Source organism: Bos indicus x Bos taurus, chromosome 8, assembly GCF_003369695.1.
Source record: "Bos indicus x Bos taurus breed Angus x Brahman F1 hybrid chromosome 8, Bos_hybrid_MaternalHap_v2.0, whole genome shotgun sequence".
Classification (NCBI taxonomy): domain Eukaryota; kingdom Metazoa; phylum Chordata; class Mammalia; order Artiodactyla; family Bovidae; genus Bos; species Bos indicus x Bos taurus.
The window spans coordinates 70197631-70217535 of NC_040083.1; the positions used below are offsets into that span (position 1 = coordinate 70197631).

General features: G+C 50.9%; 1 protein-coding gene across 1 annotated transcript in view; it reads right to left on the minus strand.

Moving 5' to 3' along the window:
• Positions 1–6998: 6998 nt before the first annotated feature.
• Positions 6999–19905, minus strand: part of LOC113897471 (liprin-alpha-1-like) — a 37849-nt gene continuing 24942 nt past the window's right edge. Inside the window, exons 7-12 of the mRNA XM_027550221.1 lie at positions 18658–18792; positions 17384–17467; positions 15448–15671; positions 13401–13632; positions 9070–9221; positions 6999–8223 (exon numbers count right to left, since the gene is read on the minus strand). Coding sequence (XP_027406022.1) covers positions 7887–8223; positions 9070–9221; positions 13401–13632; positions 15448–15671; positions 17384–17467; positions 18658–18792 — 1164 coding nt within the window. The 3' untranslated portion in view covers positions 6999–7886. The remainder of the gene's footprint in view (positions 8224–9069; positions 9222–13400; positions 13633–15447; positions 15672–17383; positions 17468–18657; positions 18793–19905) is intronic.

Consider the following 19905-nt stretch of genomic DNA (forward strand, 5'->3'; position numbering starts at 1 on the left):
AAGTGAAAGTGAAAGTGAAAGTGAATTCACTCAGTCGTGCCCAAGTTTTTGCAACCCCATGGACTGTAGCCTAGCAGGCTCCTCTACCCATGGAATTTTCCAAGCAAGAGTACTAGAGTGGGTTAGTTACCATTTCCTTCTCCAGGGGATCTTGGATCTCCCAGGGATCAAACCCAGGTTTGCCACATTGGTAAAGGCAGATGCTTTACCATCTGAGCTACCAGGGAAGCCCCTTAATAGCTCAGGGAGAGGTTTTAAAAAAGGCAAACTTTTTAAATTCCCATATCCCAGGGGAACAAGGCATGTATCACGTGCCTGGAGTTCGCGTCCCAACCACAACCACCATCCAGAAGCAAATGGAAGACTCGCTTGGCTTCTGCTGGGGTTTATTTCCTTCCTCAGCTATAAGATATTGCATCACTCTGCTGTCACTGGCTCACTCTCATCTGAAACCTAGCTTTACAGAGACAGCTTCAGAGACGAGCCTGGGGGGCTGCCTGCTCTGTGGAATGCTGTGATGACCCTGCTCGGGCCACCCTGCGGGGCTACTTAGCTCAGACCTCCTCTGCCCCCTCGAGGGTCAAATTTGCGACCCCAAGTACAATTCGTTAAAACACTTGCTTAGCAGTAAACTGACGTGGCATGCTTCCTTGCCTTAAAATTAGAGTCACAGCAGAAAGACATTCGGAAATACGGTGAATTCTATGGGGAACAGACATGCCCGAGAGAGGGCCACACCATCTGTGGATGACAACGGGCACTTTAAAGCAGGACATGAGCACCACGGTCAAGCTGTCTTTCCTAACAAGATGGCTGTGTGAGCTTCTTCCCATCAAATGCTACACACGTGGCACCACCCAGACAACAGGTGTGGCCTTGTTTTCCGAGACTGACCGTCCGCACAGCCCAGCACCTCCTACGAGGGTTCGCTGGGCTCCCCTTCACCAACACCATGCCCCACTCCTGTAGCGCTGCTCAGCTCAGAGCCTGGAGCTGGGGACGAGCCCCATGGGGAGGCTTCAGGACACACACAGCTCAGCACACCTGCTGACTCGGCTTCCCCTGCGAGCTGGCGCGTGACAGTGTCCACCAAGGGGAAGAGGAAAGACAGCATTTAGAGCAGGAGGTACGTGATGCCTGAGGGGAGTCCCTGCACACCCAGGACACTGCAATGACCAACAGGGATGCGGACGGTCCCTCGGCCTCGGCCTCCCCTCCTCACGGAGCGCGTCCAGCACCTGGTGACCCCGCAGTGCTCTCCCTGGGAGTTTCCACGCAACGTGAAAATCTGAGATTCACCAACCCTCAAAAATGCTCTGAAAGTGGATGCATTGGCTGCGTACATTTAGCAATTAAAAATACTTTTGAGACAAATTGGGGCTTAATAGAAAGAAAATAGTTTTGAGAAACAAACTGATTTTCACATCTATAATGCCATAAATGTTAAACTATATTCAAGTGATATTTTTTCTGGAATACTAAAACATTTTTTCACGTTTTATAGATAAGGCATTTTCCCTGAGTCAGTGTTGTCTCTGGTTGACAGACAGAACTGAGATTACCCACTGTGGTCAGAAAATCTTCGTACTTTGAATTGTTCTCTATGAAGCCACCAGAACATCCTAGAGTTTGCCACGCGTAGCAACAGAGCAAAGAACAACCCACTTGTGCATGTGCACACACACACACACACAGTTAGACATCCACCTTAACACCAGATCCAGAGAAACCTGCCTACCAGAAAACACACACATGCACACATAGACCCCTAGACACAGGCACCGAATCCACTGGGATTCCTTTAAAATTATCCTTCCATCACTTTCAATAGGTACAGAGCTCCTGAAACTGACGACGAGGCGCACAAGCTCCTTACTTGTGGGCATCCCTCATGTCCTCGTGACTGGCCGTGCACAGCACCCCGTCTGCAGCCAGTCCAGCCGAAGGGACCGCAGAGAGGTGGGGGTCGAGGTTTCACATTTGATGGTGGTCTTGTCATCTCGTACCTCTTCCTGTAAAGCTGGCAGCTGAGGGAATGAGGTAAGTGTAAAACTGGGTAACAATAGACTGTGTCGAATATGTGAATCTGGAGCTCTGTGAATCTGGAGGTCTGTGTTTGCACACTTCCTCCCGCGCTCATGGGACCATGCAGCGTGGCGGGAACACAGAGGATGGATTCTGCTACAGTCAGGACTTACTCCTGCTGAGCTTCGGGGTGAGTACAGGCCGGCCTGGTCCCGCAGGGGCATGGAGGCCACACCCTAGGAGTGGAGGGTCAGCGGGTCTCCAGAGGTCGGCCCGGGAGAGCCCTCAGCAGCAGAGAACATGACCTTGGCACCTGGCTGCCGCCGGAGTAGTCAGAGCACGGCCCGAGTCTCCCTCCCGTCCCTGCACATGGGTGTCCCTCCCACAGCGGCAGTGCTGCTGGCCACGCCCTGCGTGCAGGTTCTCAGAGGGAACAGGGCCCAGAGCATCAGGGTTCACGAGGCTGCCCTGCCCTGGGCCTCTCCGTCTGGAGGCCAGTGTTCAACACTGAAGTGCACCGGCATCTGGGGGTCGGCTGCCGCTGAGGGGCCACCGTACCTTGCAGGTGCTGCTCTGGGTGGTCCTCTGGTGGGTCCGGCCCGGGAGCCCAGCCCTGCTCAAGCGGCTCTGAGAGCAGGAGGCTGTCTGCTCTGTCCTGTTCATGGCTCAGCTGGAAGGCTGGATTGGGTTTTAAGTTTTTTTACCAGCAGTTTTTAGCTATATGTCAGAATAAAGTCAGCCACAGAGTTCTCTCCTTGATCTGCTTGGTCCTTCGTGTTTCTCTGGATTCTCAAAGCAGCTGAAGCCCAGAATGGGGTGGGGGGGTGTCTGAAGGGGCAGGGACTCGGGCACCAGTCACCGTCCCAGGACTGACTCGTCTGTTTGTTTCCAGTTTACCTGCACTAATTCTGCAGGTGATTATACAGCGTCCAGAATACAACAAAAGACTACATTTTAAACTCAATGCAATCTTTAATCTGTTAATACTTGTTATATGGACCCTAAGATATTTTATTACAGAGTTTTTAATTAGTGAAAAATTCATGAATACCATAGAGAAAATATTTTAAAATTTAATGTTTCTTTTATTTATGTAAACTTATGACTTCATTTATCTACTTACTTTTTCTTGTATATCCGGGCTATGAATCTCCTTTCAGATCAGTTCATGTTCTGATACCTGATTTTAGTCTTTCAAATGTATGTACTGTAATGCTTGTCTGTATAAATCCTATGAACAAACATAGGGCTTTTGTAAATGATGCATTTATTGTAATTATTCTTGTTTAATTTTTAAATGTTAAACCATCAGAGAAGGGGTTTTACTGCGATTGTAAAATCATCATGACACAGTGTGCATTATCCTTCCAGAATGTAACCAAGCTGTCCAACAATCACTCTGAAATGAGCGGACTTAATTTCAACCAACTGTTGTATTTTAACGACTGACCTAAATTGTACTTTTTTTCTAGGAAGAAATGCTTTTTGTCTGCAGTGTGAAGCAATTTAAAAGTACTGGGTGAAAAAAAAAAAAAGTACTGGGTGTTAAATGTGAGCTTCTAATGAAATTTGGGCTGAAATGATGACTAGAAGACGACTATGAAAATCTCTCCGGTAACCTAGTCTCTGTGGCCCTGGATCCCTCGCCTCCGGTGAGACTCTTCGAGGACCAACCGCGGTGCCCTGCACCCGCTGCGGAGCCATCGAGCTGAACACTGAGGGCACCACATCCCGGACAGACAGACAGCATAGTGCAGCTCTGACAAAGGCCTTATTTTTCTTATGTAAATCATCTTTTTACATCTGTTTGTAAATATGTTTAAAGAATGGACCTAGGCGTACATTTTTAGATTTTGATGACATAGCCATTTTGGATAGTATAAGTAGCAAATGTAACTTTTACTTTTTCAGCAGCACATTAAAAAAGCTAGTAAGAGATGCGTTCAGATCATGGTGCCTTATGCAGCTGATATCTCGGTAGACAGAGACAGCATGTCTCTCTACATGTGGGTTTTGCCTTTAATTTCCTTGTACAATCCATTGTTACCATTCTGTTTTTCTATTAATCTTTTGTGATCTTCCTGAATATGTGACAAAGTATGTACAGTCTACTTTTGAACTATTTTTATCACAGTATTATTTATTGCTTTCTTTCAATAAAGTCAGAGCTTCCCTGGTGGCTCAGAGGATAAAGCATCTGCCTGCAATGCCAGAGACCCGTGTTCGATCCCTGGGTTGGGAAGATCCCCTGGAGAAGGAAATGGCAACCCACTCCAGCATTCTTGCCTGGAGAATCCCATGGACAGAGGAGCCTGGCGGGCTACAGTCCACGGGGTCGCAGAGAGTCGGACACGACTGAGCGACTTCACTGCACTCACTGCTTCAATAAAGTACTGGAGCAAAATTTCCTGCTGCCAATAAAGAGTGACGAGGGTAAGCTGTACTCTCAATGAGAACAGACCAGAGCTGGTAATGGGAGCCCGTGTCATCACACGGACATTCTGTTAAGAGAAACGGATGGATACAATGGAAAGGCTAGAAGGTGGAAGTATAGGTGTCCCCAAAGGACGACCGACTAGGTGTTCGTATCCTTGGCTCCAGAGTCATCACTTCAGCATCTGCGGGGACAAGGCCCCTCTGCTGCTGAGGCGTGGGAGCGGGCCCAGGGTGGGAACAAAGTGCAGGTGTCAAGGCTCACCATGGATCCCAGGGCGGGGTGGCCGAGGGCAACCCTGACGCGGACCCGAATGATGCACTAGGGAGTGTGCGTGTGCATGCTTGTGTGTGGGAGCTTTTGATGTTATTTTAGTCAAGTCTTTATTATTCATATATGCATAGAGATAAGAATGTAGCAAAGGGAGGTGGGAGGGAGATTCAAGAGGGAGGGGACATGTACACACCTATGGCTAATTCATGTTGATGTATGGCAGAAATCAAATCTATATTGCACAGAATTATGTTTCAGAAAAAAAGAACATAGCAAGGTGGTCAGGAAAGTATGAAAAAAAGATTTCTCATATTTATAATCACAACTCTTCGTACATCTAGGAGCAGGCTGCCCACCATCATCACACCTTCCCGCCAGCATCAGACGTTTACCCCAGCATCAGGCCATAGTCCGGCATCAGACCGTCCCCAAGCATCAGGCCCTCCCCAGCATCAGGCCGTCCTCCAGCATCAGGCCCTAGTCCAGGATCAGGACCTCCCCCAGCATCAGGCCCTAGTCCAGTATCAGGACCTCCCCCAGCATCAGGCCCTATTCCAGGATCAGGAACTCCCCCAGCATCAGGCCCTCCCCAGCATCAGGCCCTCCCCCAGCATCAGGCCCATAGTCCAGCATCAGACCCTCCCCCAGCATCAGGCCCTCCCCAGCATCAGGCCCTCCTCCAGCATCAGGCCCATAGTCCAGCATCAGGCCCTCCTCCAGCATCAGGCCCTCCCCCAGCATCAGGCCTTAGTCCAGCACCAGACCTTCCCCAACCATCAGACCCTAGTCCACCATCAGGCCCTCCTCCAGCATCAGGCCCTCTCCCAGCATCAGGCCCTCCCCAGCATCAGGCCCTCCTCCAGCATCAGGCCCTCCTCCAGCATCACACCCTCCCCCAGCATCAGACCCTCCCCCAGCATCAGGCCCTCCCCAGCATCAGGCCCTCCCCCAGCATCAGGCCCATAGTCCAGCATCAGGCCCTCCTCCAGCATCAGGCCCTCCTCCAGCATCACACCCTCCCCCAGCATCAGGCCTTAGTCCAGCACCAGACCTTCCCCAACCATCAGACCCTAGTCCACCATCAGGCCCTCCTCCAGCATCAGGCCCTCCTCCAGCATCAGGCCCTAGTCCAGCATCAGGCCCTCCCCCAGCATCAGGCGTGGCAGCCCCACTTGTCTGACACTCCTGGGCACACTTAGGCAGCCCCAGAGTAGCTGGACAATAGCTCTTGCAGGAGGTGCATCTTTAGCAATCACCTGTGGAGTAGCAGTAGCAGCTGGGGTCTGTTTCGGGCCAAGGAGAGGCAAAGAAAAGGCACTTTGTGCTGAGGCAGCAGTGGGTGTGGGCACGTTTCAAAGCTCTGCTTCCTCCCCGAGGGGGCTTTGCTCTCCAGCTCTCTCACGTGGTCACTCGAGGACCCCAGGGCTGTGTCCTTCCAGATTCACGGTCTCCTTAATATCTCAAGCCCAAGTCCTGAGTTGCGTCCCAGTCTGGTGTGGCAGAGGGCTGGGAACACACAAGCTCAAGGGCTGAAAGGATCCCAGGGGAACAGTCGGGCCCCAGTGGGTGGCAGAGCAGGGGATGAGGGCGGCCGCCCACAGAGGGCCCCGCAGCAGCACTGGAAGGAGAGAAGGGATGCCTTAGCTCACTCGGGGATGTTGCCTGGCCTCAGCGCCCAGATGTTACCACCAGCAGCTCTGGGGATGCAGAAAGCCCGGTGAGTGACACCACTCCACTCGGGCCGTGTGAGTGGGCACTGCTGACCATGGCCTTGGTTTTCATTCTGGTTCCAACTGTCCCTCCAAGGGCTCCTCTTCCAAATGGCACATTTTCTTGATGTGGGTGAACGCATCCCTGCTTGTTTCTGTCAGCACTGTTGTCGGTCATCGTGTGTTTTCCTCTTTACAATCTGTACTTGCTGCTTTTCCAGTTTAACTTAGCAGCAGCCCTTATTTTCTGCATTTCCTAGTTGTCAGCGTTCACTGGGGCTTTCCAGATGGTTCTAGCAGTAAAGATCCTGCCTGCCACTGCAAGAGATAACGAGAGATGTGGGTACGATCCCCCTGGAGGAGGGCATGGCAACCCACTCCAGTCTTCTTGCCTGGAGAATCCCATGGACAGAGGAGCTAGTGGGCTACAGTCCCTGGGGTCACAGAGAGTCAGACACGACTGAAGCAGTTCAGCACACACTCAGGTTTTAGTTCAGTCGCTCAGTTGTGTCCGACTCTTTGCCACTCCGAGGACTGCAGCACTCCAGGCTTTCCTGTAATTCACTATCTCCTGGAGTTTGCTCAAATTCATGTCCATCGAATCAGTGATGTCATAGAACCATCTCATTCCTGTTGCATCCACCAGAGAGGCGGCTGGGGCTCGGCAAAGTGCATGGTCCCACTGCATGGGTGTGAACCTGCCCTCACCACTCCCTAACCGCATGACCATCACTGTCTCCTCCTCTGTAAATCGGGAGGTGGCAGCACCTGTTTGGTAAGGGGCACACACAGCATCTGGTATATAATCAATGCACCATCCATCTCAGCGTTATATTTAGTAATAATAAGGATAGCATTTAATAATCTGCTCCTTTTTCTCTCTTCTCACTTAACTGTGCTCCAGACCACATCTGTTTTACTTACCCCTATAAATCCCACACCCAGCACAAACAAGACACTCAACAAATCTCTGGCTGAAGAGGCAGGAACATATTCTGTCCTTAAGGAGATGAGGCCGAGTGAGATGGGGCCTGATGATAACAATGTGTGATGAGGAAACGCCAGGAGGACCTGCGTGGCTGTGGGATGGAGTAGGGGGCATGGGCAGAACCCATGATGAACTCCTGGGAATGGGGAAAATGGCAGGAAGGAGAGGTGCTGTTCCTTGTGGGGTGTCCACAGATTTTACCTCACCCCTCACTGATGAGCACTTAGGCCATTTCCAAACACTTGTCACTGTTCTGGAGGAAACAATCATTGCCCAGGTCCTACTCAATCAATTTCGTAGAGTATGTTTCTAGCACTGGAGTATAAACATCTGCAATATTCATTCCACGCTCTGTTCATCCACCCATCTGGCCAGCCATCTGTTCATCCATCCATCCACTCACTAATCCATCCATCCTTTAACTCTTAATTCTTCCATCCATCCACACATCCGTTCATCAACTGATCCGATCATCTCGGACCCTAAAGAAGACAGACGCCTCCTCTGCTCCTTCCAGGAGGACACCCAGCATGAGTGACAGGAGCCTCGTGGGGACAGCGGGAGAGACACAGAAGGGACATGCATGCAGACCGTCCTCCCTCTGAACGGTGAAGAACCCACCTGGTCCTAGCGCCTCCTTGCCGGGGTGTCCAGGCCGGCCCTTCTCCTTCTTGCCAAACAAACGGCCGATGGAGGACTTGATGCCCTTCTTCTTTGGGGCTTTCTGCAGCGAGTCCTGGCTGCTGCTGCTGCTGCTGGGGTTGCCCCCGGGGCCGTCCTGAGAGCCTGTTGAGCTTTGGGGAGAGAAAACAACCTTTAACTGGCACCCTTGTGCAAACACACACCCCTCCACAAGACCTACTGATAGAACCAGCCACCCAGCAACACCCGCGCCTCAACCTCGCAGCAGACAGTGGAGTCTCCTTCACCAACCACACTCCACACGAGCAATGCAGGCTTCCGGCCACAAACAGTGGCCCCGGGAAGCTGAGATTCTCTGCCTGGAGCGCTCGCCTGAGGAGGGCTTCACTCCAGACGAGCTGGTGCAGAGGGCTCTCCAACCCTCCCTCAGGGTCGCTGCTCGGCAGGTGATGACCCTCCCAGAGAAGGCGAGCTCCCCTGCTCTGGGCAGTTCCCCCCGCCTCCCGCAGGGTGACCATCCCCGGCCGTGGCAGGAGAGTGATGGTCACCATGCAGGGCTGCTGGTCAGGTGACCACATGTGCCCTCCATCGAGTGCTGCCTGGCTCACAACGGGAGCTCAGCAGGTGGGGGTCTGAATGGGGACAGGGTCAGTCACAGGAGGTGACAGACAGTCTCCTGAGAGGAGACCCCTGAGAAAAAGGGAGGGACCCTCAAGAGCAAATCCAAGAGGCACGGAGCCGTAACCATCAGGAATGCACCCAGGCCGGGCAGAGCTCTAGCAAGAGCAGGAAGAAATCTCCCACAGGAGTCCATACGTAGAGACGCATGTTTTCTAAAATCACGGAGGTCACTGAGCTCTTCTACCCCAGCACCTGAAGTTCATCACTAAACACAGGCACCGAATCCAGTGGGATTCCTTTACAATCATCCCTGCAACTCTTTGAAGACAAGAGGCGCAGGGCTCCTGAGACTGACGACGAGGCCGCAGGCCCCTTACTTGTGGGCGTCCCTGATGTCCTCGTAGCTGGTTCTGTGCGGTGACCCCCTGTCCAGCCGGTCTAGCCGAAGGAACCGCAGCAAGGCGGGGGTCGAGGCTTCACATTTGATGGCGGTCTCGTCATTTTGTACCTCTTCCGGTAAAGGTGGCAGCTGAGGGAGTGAGGTAAGTGTGAAACTGGCTAACGATAGACTGTGTCGAAAAAGGCAATCACACAGGCTTTACATTATAACCAGAAACTTATTTGAAAACATATTAGCGATGCTATCCGCCAAGTACAAAAAAATGTGTTGTTCTAGCTTAATGCCATCTTAAAGGACTGTCTTGTTCAAGAGAAGCGGGGCCGTGAGGCAGCAAGAGCACCCTACCTACTGAGTGCACAGATCCTGGCCTGGAGCCTCCCTGCAGCCAGGCTCCGCTCTCCCTTGAATCCAGCGACCAGATGGCCCTGCCAGGCAGGACAGCGGAGCCACGCCAGCACTGTGAACCCTGCATGGCATGAACTGCCCTGATGAAAGGACTGTGTTCATCGCCAGATGCTGCTCAGAAGCACCACTAGCAAGAGTAAGAAACCTCTCAGCAAAGCCGTCCAGACCTTTCTGTTTGAAGGAGAAAAGGAAACAGCTTGTACCACCACCCAAGATCATGTTTAGTGATGATGCAGGTTACTGAACCCATGACAACAAGTGAAGTGTAGAAAAGGTACCTAACCCCTCCATGCGAACACCACATGTCTGGCTTGTCTTTCTCAGAAAGATACAGACTGGGGGCTACACACTGAAGTGCTTACACGCAGTTTGAGTGTAATTTGCTCACTGTGGTTTACATAAAGTAAACTGCTGCTGCTAAGTCACTTCAGTCGTGTCCGACTCTGTGTGACCCCATAGACGGCAGCCCAGCAGGCTCCCCCGTCCCTGGGATTCTCCAGGCAAGAACATTGGAGTGGGTTGCCATTTCCTTCTCCAATGTATGAAAGTGAAAAGTGAAAGTGAGGTCGCTCAGTCGTGTCCGGCTCGTAGCGACCCCATGGACTGCAGCCTACCAGGCTCCTCCGTCCTAGGTCTTCACTAAGAACTGATTTGTTTCAACCTAGAGGGGTGGGATGGGGAGGGAGATGGGAGGGAGGGTCAAAAGGGAAGGGACGTATGTGTACCTATGGATGGTTCATGTTGAGGTTTGACAGAAAAGAACAAAGTTCTGTAAAGCAATTATCCTTCAATTAAAAAAGAAACTAATTAAAAAAAAATGATCTCGCCTGGACTCCCAGCTTTTCTGCTGATCCTGGGTCTGAAGACAGGAAACACAGTGGTGGCAACAGTGTGGGGAACAGATTAACCCCTTCGGGGTCCAGACAGGTCTCACTATACATTTGCTACTGGGTGTGTGAGCCTGGGCATGGTGCCCGGCCTCTCTAAGCCTCAGTGTCCATGTCTGCTGAATGGGGATAACAGCAGCCTGGACCTCACCTGGGTGTCTGTGGGATTAGATGACAGACTCCGAAAGCATTTGACACGGTGCCTGGCGCACAGAGTCTCCTGCACACTGCTACCCACCATCATTAAATTGGCTTCCTCCAAATCTAACATCTATGGCTCTGAGTCAGTCATTTGTTTTAAAAAAACTCTAAGCGGAGATTCCATGGTAGTCCAGACATTAGGACTTGGCACTTTCACTGCCGGGACACCGGTCTGATCCCTGGTTGGGGAACTAAGATCCCATAAGCTGTGCAGCATGGCCAAAAAAATAAGTAAAGAAAATTTTAAAAATAATAAATAATACTATGTCTACTATAAATAAGCATGAGATGATTAGAAGGCAAACAAGTGGGATAGAGGCAAACTGTTACAATCGTCCCAACGAGTGACCTATTTCCAACAGAACCATCAACATATTTTAAGTGGTGGGTGAGTTTCATTACTTCCATTAAAATGTCAGTTCTTCACCAGTACATAACCACACAGTGTTCATTCACATAAAATGATAAGGACTCTCTAATACTTCACAGAGAAACAAAGGCATGCTAAATTACTAAATAGTTTACCTTTCAACAATGCTTCCTTAAATCACTAGGCTGATAGATGCATGCAAAGAAAGGAAGAGAAACCAGATGTATTGTGACTTTGAAGCTAAAACTTCAAGAATCGGCATAGACAAACACAGTATAGCCAAAATGATGGCAAACATAGAAGTGAGATGAAGATTTAGACAACGTGTAACTAGAAACAGAACATTTTTTTTGACCACAGAAGTTAAATAAGCTATTCAAGATTTACTAGAGAAACACTATAAATTATTACTCAGGAAGATACAGTTCTATTACAACGTCATGATTTATTAAAGCACAGCATTCTCTACAATAAAGGGCCTTAACAGTTGTCTATTCTCAGCCAAACTTCTCTATAAGTTAGTTTCTCTTAATAAAAAAGATGTCATACTTTAAAATAGTGATTTAACTGATGAGGAAGTTACCATAATACCTATTTTAACACTGAACAAATCTAACCACCTATTCGAAATTAATGTAAAATGCTTACCTAGAATTTGATTTAAATTTTCTCAAAATAAATTTATTAAAGTAGGTTCCCTGTGAAAATATGTAAGAATGGAAGCTAGCATAATAGCAGGTGCAGCCTTTACATTTTATTCACCATAGAAGATAGTTTTTTAAAGAGTCTAGTAGAAACATTAACTGTGCAAAAGCTGATGAGATTTATAGTCTTAAATACAAGCACCAAAACAGAAAGGATATTGTGTCAAAAGTCCATTAATTCTACACTTAAGAAGATCATTTCTATAGGTAAGGATAATCTCATTTATGAATTACACATGATATGTAGTTGAAGATCCATCTACATTATGCTTGTAAATGCATAGTGATAGGCTAATTCAAACTTACTGCTCTGGGGGGAAAACACCATTTAATGAGACATGAAGACAAAGCACAAACCCGACTAAGTGCACCCACAGCACTGCTATGACCAGAGCAGGTGGGAGGACGGGGAAGGGGAGATGGATGGGTAAACTACAGCCTGGGGGGCGAGGGGGGCAGTGGTGGGAAGCTGGGGTCTGGATTGACAACCACTAAGCAGACAACAGGATGAGCCAGGAAATCAAAACCAATGATGAAAGCAGACACACCGTCAGAGAACTCCAACAACAGGACAAAATATACAGAACTGTTCTTTTACAAATCCTCGGAAGGAAATCAAGCATGAAACCACAGAGAAATCGTCAAAGAATTTTAAATATCAACTAATTAGCCAATGATGCAAATTAGAAAAACAGTGTCTCCAAAGACCACAAAATGGACTAGTTACCACTTCACATGCCGCTAAAATGATTCACAGTTAATTTAATTATATGCTGACTAACAATGCAGCTAACATGAAATGGGTGGTAACAACAAAAAAAGGGATAATACAAGTGCAGTGACAAAGCAGAGTGCTGTAAACATGATTTCATGGGGTAAACAGCAACGCACTCACAAAACCTAAGCTAAACATGGAAGAAAGCTGGAACACGTGCTTTAGAGCTGCACACTCTGTCACCAAAAGCCCTAGGTCGTCATCCTGTTTTCAGACTCGGAAGAGTGAAGAAGCCCGACCTCTTCCCTGGGGCCCTGGGGCACCGGGCTTTTAACCTGGTTTCACACGCAGAGCTGGCCTGAGCGCGCGGCCAGGCCCATCAGCAAGCAGACCAGTGTAGATTCTTGGTTTGGTTCCCGCCGCATGCCCTGCACCCTGCAGCCAGGCATCCCCAGTGGGAAATGTGCCGCCCGTTTCCACGTGCAGTGAGAGCTGCCTACGGTTACTCTCCCAAAGCGGTCTGCTCCCTGAGAACAGCAACTTCCTGCAGCTGCTGTGTCCAGCACAGGCCAGGCCCAGCGTTACAGAGGCAGGCTCTGGCTGAGTTCATGATGACGTGCTAAGCCGGTGGTCCAAATATCAAGACTAATTTGTCGCTGTGTGATTATGGAATGATTTCGCTCAGTTGTGTCCGACTCTTTGCGACCCCATGGACAGTGGCCTACCAGGCTCCGCGGTCCATGGGATTTTCCAGGCAAGAATACTGGAGTGGGCTGCCATTTCCTTCTCCCGGGCATCTTCCCAACCCAGGGATCGAACCCGGGTCTCCTGCATTGCAGACACATGTTTTACTGTCTGAGCCACTAGGGAAGCCCGATGAAAGACTAAGCAGTTTTAAAAATCTTAGATCTCTGAGCGTAGCAAATGTACCTGATTTTCTTCTGGGTAAAAAGAGAAAAAACAAACAAACAAAAGAAAAGTAGTGTTCTCGGGGAGGGACGCGGCAGGGAGGAGGCCGACACATACCAGAGTCATGATGCCCAGCTTGTCTACCTTCCGCGCTGGGCTGTGCCGCCTCCTTCGGGGCTTGGAGCGCCCTCTGCTGGGCGGGCAGGAGCTGGCATGCGAGGAGGTGGCATTCAGGTTGAGGGAGTTCAAGGATTTAAAACGACGAAGGTTGCTTGAGCTCCCCGTGCCCACCCTGCTCTCAATCCCCTCGGCCCGCTGCTCCGTGTTCTCCTTCTTTTCTTGGATCAACCTAAAATAGAAGAAAATCATCACCTGCCTTTGTCAGCAGAGGAATGTGTCTGGACAACAAATTTGGGCTTGCATTCTGTGTCACGATTAGCAAATTCCACGAACAGTTGCTCAATTAACACCTCAGCAAAAAGGTTCAACTTTCCCTCTTTGGAATAGTCTCAAACTTAGAATAATTTATCATTGAGTCTTACAAAGTGGCCCCTGATCATTCACGTTTGATTTGACTTATTTACTCTACCATTCTGATGGGGTCTGGGTGGCGACTCTCTCCGTGTAAGGAGATACCTGAAGTTGACAACCTTTACCTTCCCTGCTCTCAGGGCAGAGATGCACGTCAGTGCCTCAAGTCTTTTCCATTGGGAATCAGGAACTCTGTATAACCAAAACAGCGATTCACGAGCAAGCTAGAGTTTCTAAACACGAGTCTCCAGACCAGATGAAGTGCTGAGGTGATCTTTTAATTTTTTTTCTAAGGTTGTATATGTACAAACGCATCACTTGAAGTTTTCCACCAGCTTTGTGTGAGTTTCTGGATTCATGTCAATGTGCTGCATTAACCTAGAATTCAGTTACTGCTCTTCTCCCCTAATGTGTCGTGGATGATTTTATATACAGGTTAAATACATGATTATGCAAATATAATGCTTTTCAAATTAAAATACAAGATCCTTACAGGTAGTAAACTCTCCAGTTTCACTTCTACTTATACATCTTGAAAGTTTTTCAGTGTTGACAAGTTGATGGACAGAATTTACCATTTACATCAAGTCAACTTGTTGCATAAGGAAAAATCACTTTTACCTGACAACTTGCTGTAAAAATAAAAATATTAATATATAACCATTCCAAATTTCCTATGGGGATGAAAAAACAGTCTTTCTGAGCTTGTCTGTGCTCAAACACGGCCCATAAAGCAGTCTGTCTCGGCGTCAAAAGTGCAGGTAGCACATCTGTGTTTGCTGGTTGTGGCGTTCACCCCTGCCTTTTGCCCGAGCCCCCCGCACTCGACCGGCAGGAACGGGCACCTCGGCCAGGGCTGACGGGACGAGAACAATCTGAGCAGCAGCTCTGCCAGGCCCTGTGCAGGGCCACCGGCCTGCGGCCACTCTGAACGTGGACTCGGGACAGGAGGCACAGGTGCGCGGGTGTGGCACCAGGCAGGCCTCGGGGCCCCCAGCCACCCGGCTGCACCCAGACCCAAGGCCCCCTGCTCACCACGAGGCGGGCCTTTGGGTTCTATCCTGTTTTGTAAACTGTTAGAACTGCCAAGACTGTGTCTAAAGAAAACATTTTATATATACTGATGAGATGAGAAAAACTCAAACACATGTCCTGAGAGTGACATACAGTAACATATCACTATCTTACAACAAGCCAATCTTCACACTGTATTAAGTTAAAAAGGAAATGCAGATCTGAGTGGGAATTTGCCAACCCCAGAACCCCAGCTTTTCTGTTCCAGGTGGCTTTTCACCAGAACGTGGGAGGCTCCGAGGGACACATGAGGACGAACCCTCAGTGCCAGAGGGTGCACGGGCCGCAGGGGACACCACCTCGGCACCTCACCTACCTTGGGGCCCAGAGCTGAGGGGGGGACACCCCACAACGACCCCCCACAGAGTGCTGACACCACACGTTGGACAGAATGCCCTGGCTGACTGAGCTCTATAATCAAGGGCAATCTCAGAACGGAAACTTCTTGAAGCAGACCTGAAGTCAGTTTTCTTACTATGGAACACTCAGACTTCTCTAAGCAGAAGACAGCTCTTCAGAGAAACTGAGTTTCCGGGGAGTTAGGCTCAGGCGCACCCACCGGATCTCTTCGTTGATCTTGTCCAGCTGCTCCTGAATCATCACGGCCAGAGTCTCGGCATCGGCCTGCCCACTGGGCGACAGCAGAGCGGCCGAGCTGAAGAGGGTGACCCCGTCGCCCTCGCCGTCAGACGTGCCCTCGTCACTCTCGAACGCCTGGGCCACGTTGGCTAGCACGCTGGCTTGCCGCCCGTGCTCCCGGTCCTGATCCTTCAGGGGCTGCACCTGGGCACGAGAGGACCACGTCTTGTCAGCGACATTCTGGGCAGCTCAAGTCTGTCAGGAACTGAACACAATTTTACATGGAAGCCCTGACTTTGGACAAATGGGCCATGCTTATGAGACACTGCCATCTCTTAAGCGAGCAGAACTGAAGAAACAGGCAGGAGGAGAATCCAGTTCCGAGATGGCCCGGTGACACTCAGGTCTTAGTGTGGACGGAAGGCAATCCTATGAGGTTATTCACAAGGGTGGGCTGATGGAGTCAGAGACAAAAACCGAAAATTAAAAAAATACATCCATGCTTCCGTCAGCCAGGCTGAAGGAAAATTAGAAAAAAATCCTTCAGCTCCCCAGCCGCTGGGTCCCCCTCAGCAGTCATCACTGGTACTAGTTCACCGGGGAGTGCCGTCCTCGAGGGTTCCCAGCCCTCCGTTTCCCAGGCTGGTCTGAACACGCACAGACAGGAGCGAGCAGGGGCAGCCAGGGGACGGGAGGGCCAGCCCCTCTGCGGCTCTCCTCTCGGGACACAGGCCCTCGGGCTGTTCTGGGGATGGCCCCTCACACCGCGAGGGCGGCTCTGTCATCTGAGACGCACGGGAGAGTGCCTGCTGGGCCCCGTGCCGCCCTCCCGCTCTCACACCTCACACCCTTCTCTCCACAAGTCTCCCCCCACTGCCCCACTCTCACCCAGGTCCTGCCTTGATTTCCCAGACATGACCTCAAAGCAACCGAGGGGCAGCCTCGAGGTGCTGGCCTGCCGGCTCCCTATCCCCCGTGGCCAGTACCCTCGCCCTCTGTCTTTGTCACGACCCCTCCCCAGGGCTCGGCCACCCCTTTTTGAGCCCACGGAAATAAAACCTGTCACAGCTTCCCCAATAAGGCATCGGCATTCCAATATTTTTAAAGCAAAACAAAACTTGACTTTGAATTGGCTTAGTCATAAACAGCATCCCAATCTCAGCAGCCTCTGAGTAGCAGTTCTGAAAGTAAGGAAGTGCATCCCTGATTGGGAGAACTTGACCTCTCTGCCTAAGCAGGGAGGGAGCCTCACTGCAGGTCTCATGATGGGAGTCAGAACCACAGCCCCCTGGGAGCCCGCGTGTGAGGCTCTGCAGTCAGCCCCAAGAACACAGGTATGGTGGGGACAGTACTGACACTTGAGGCTGGACCTGGGATCCCCACTCCATTTCTGAATGGTCTGTATCACCGTGTGGCCAACCCTTCTGGGAAACCTCTCTCAGGACTCTCTGATGCGAGCCCCCACCATCGCCCATTCCTGACGGGCCTTCTGTCACAACGGAACTACGGTTCTCCTCCTGCATAGGAGCAGCCATCCTACACACACACACCATGTCTGGACCAGCAGTCGGGCATGTGGGACTCCAGCGACACGTCCGAGGCAAACACCTCCACACCTGGGCACCAATGAGCCTCGGGCTGGCATCCTCGGGTTTGTCTGAGGGGCACTCGTAAGGTCCAACTGTACCCGAGCAGCTCCCCGGCCTGGCTGTTCAGAGCAACAAGCAGCCTCTTTGAACGTGGGGACCCCCTGGTCACAGCCTACGGGCGACCACATCTGGCCCTGCTCCCGAGGTTGGGTGCCTGGATCAGCAGACAGGGCTACACACACACACTCGATGGCAGAGACGGGAGCCGCGGCCCCCGCCCAAGCCGCATCTCTGGCCCAGACGCGGCCTCCCCATCAGCACACGCACCCACAGCAGCTCCTTGTTCTTCTCCTCCAGTTGGGCCTCCATCTGGCGCAGCCTCTCCTTGATGTTACGGTGTCTCTCTTCCACCTGTCGGCCAAGAACAGCGTCAGCTCCTCTCGCAACGACCCTGTCCTGACGCAAGCGGGCTATGCTCTGTGCAGACCACTGGCCCCGGGTTCGTGGGGGGCACGCCCGCACGCCTGCTCAAGCAGCCAGCGCAGCTTCGCGTGTGACACGTGGGTGACGGAGGGTGCTGGTGACCGGCTCGTGAGAGGAGACGTGCTAGTCCAAGCCCCGGGCCCCACACCCGCGGCCGCTGCACCCCCTCCTCAGACTGTCTGTGCTGAGCCAGCGCGGGCAGGGCAGTGGCAAGCACGGGACGCACAAGAGCACACGTTCTACCTTCCTAAGCTGGGAGGTAAATTCCAACAGTTTAGCCTCCTTAGTGACAGAGCTTCCGGAAGACCAAAGTTCAGACTACAAGGCCGACCCAGGACAGACAGCAGAGATGTCAGGGGAAAGAAGAAACCAACCCTTGAGAGGAAGATCACAGGCAGAAGGGTGCCCCCTGGCGGCTGTTAGTGACCCTGCTCTGGTTGGGTTTGCGAGCACCCGACACCACCGGCCTCCCGCGACTGGCCGGCCCCTCAGCCGCTCACTGAGCTCCGGGCAACGCTCCGGACAGCCGCGCCCGCACAGTCCCACCTCTCCATGCCCAGCCAGTACCCACCAACAGTGCGGGGCCACACCTTTCCCATCAGAGGGACGAGGTGGCTGGCTGGCTATGGGGACCATGCCCCCAGCAGCGCCACGTCTCCGGGACGCCTCTCAGCCGCGGGCTCCCGGGGACTGCAAGCTGGGAGTGGGGCCCCGGGTCTGCACCGTGCCCCGCTGTGACTTACTCAACAATGTATGAATAAAGACTTAAAACTGTCTTCATTACAGAGCTATTTTGGCCATCTCTTAAACGAGAATGGGATTTTTCTAGCTCTCTATCCTGCTAGGCTTTGAGTTGCTGACTGAACTCTGAGCAGCAGTGACTCGGAGCTGAAGTATCCTGGGGACACACAGAACACGGGACAAAACGAGGGAAATTAACGGAACGATGACACGGGAGCGGGGACTGTCTGACACTCAGGGCGCGCTCCCATCCCAGCCGGGCAGCACGCCCCCCGCGTCTGCGCTCCTCTGTGGACTGAGCAGCACAGGGAGGGGCACGGTGGGACAGCATGGAACAGGCCCTCCCCCGCCCGCCCCCCAGGGACCCAGAGCAGCACCTTGGAGAGCGCGGCCACCAGCTGAGCCAGCTCAGCCTCCACTTCAGGCAGCGTCTCCGCCCTCAGCAGCGTCTGCTGCAGCTTCTGCTCCTCCAGCTCCAGGTGCTCCTGCAATGGTCGGTTTTCATCCTCCTCCTACAAAGGGAGAGCAGAGCATCCAAACAGGCCAAGTGGTGTAGCCTCTGCTGTTTTTAGTAAGCTGAGACAAAACCTAAATGCACGTCTCTACTGGATTAGTTCTGTTTCGCGAGCTGCGTCACGGTAATTTTTCTCTCAGTGTTCCTGGGCTTGGTCTCAGTGGGCAGAACACCTCCTGCCAGAGTATTTGCTTTTCCTAAACGTCCCCAAAGAAGTCTTAAAAAAAAAATTCTTATATATTAAAGAAGATCAGTTATCTGTAGAAGCGTATTCATTCTTATTGACAAGTTAACGGAATAAGGGTTCAGTACTGACCCTTCTTAAAACATCACCAGAATCATCATTTGAAGGGAACCCTACCGACCGCAGATGGCCACGGGCTTGTAAGCCAAAACATGGCTTTCATCTCCTCTGAAACAAAGATCTGATCAGAGTGTGCCTGGTGAAATGCCAGTCAACTAATATTTGTAAATGCACGATTATTCTTTTAACAGATCTTCTTACTCTGAAAAACTTTCAATGTAGAACATTTAGACAGATTCTTTTTTGAAAAGGAAAAAAAATTAAATTATCTATACGCTCGGGTTCCTGAGAGGTTAGCATTTGTTTCTAAGCAGCTTTCTTATGTTTTCTCTGTATGTATTACTCTATGTACATACATAAACAATATGATATGCTTTAAAACCCTCAGAAAACAAAAGCATATGGTACGTGGTATTTTCTGATCTGCCTTTTACAGCCATTATTTTGTATATCGTAATGTTCTTAATTAGCATTCCACATCATAAATTTCAATGGCTTTCTAGTATTCTATTTTTGTGGTGGGGCCAATGATACACTTTGTCACACACCAGATTGACTCACTTTGTTTTGGAGAAGCCAGATTTGGTTTTCCTGGGTAAGTCCTGATTATCTGAGATGACATGGGAACAGGAGCGAGTAAAGCTCACCCAACCATAGGAAGTACCAACCCTAATCAGACTGGAGCTCTAACCCTGCCTTTTGACCCCAGTTCCCAACAGGCAGCCAGCTGCCATGAAGTTCCCTGCTGCTCTCTGCTCTTTCAGAAAAAATGCTAACAAGCCAACAGATTCAAGTAAAACAAAAGCG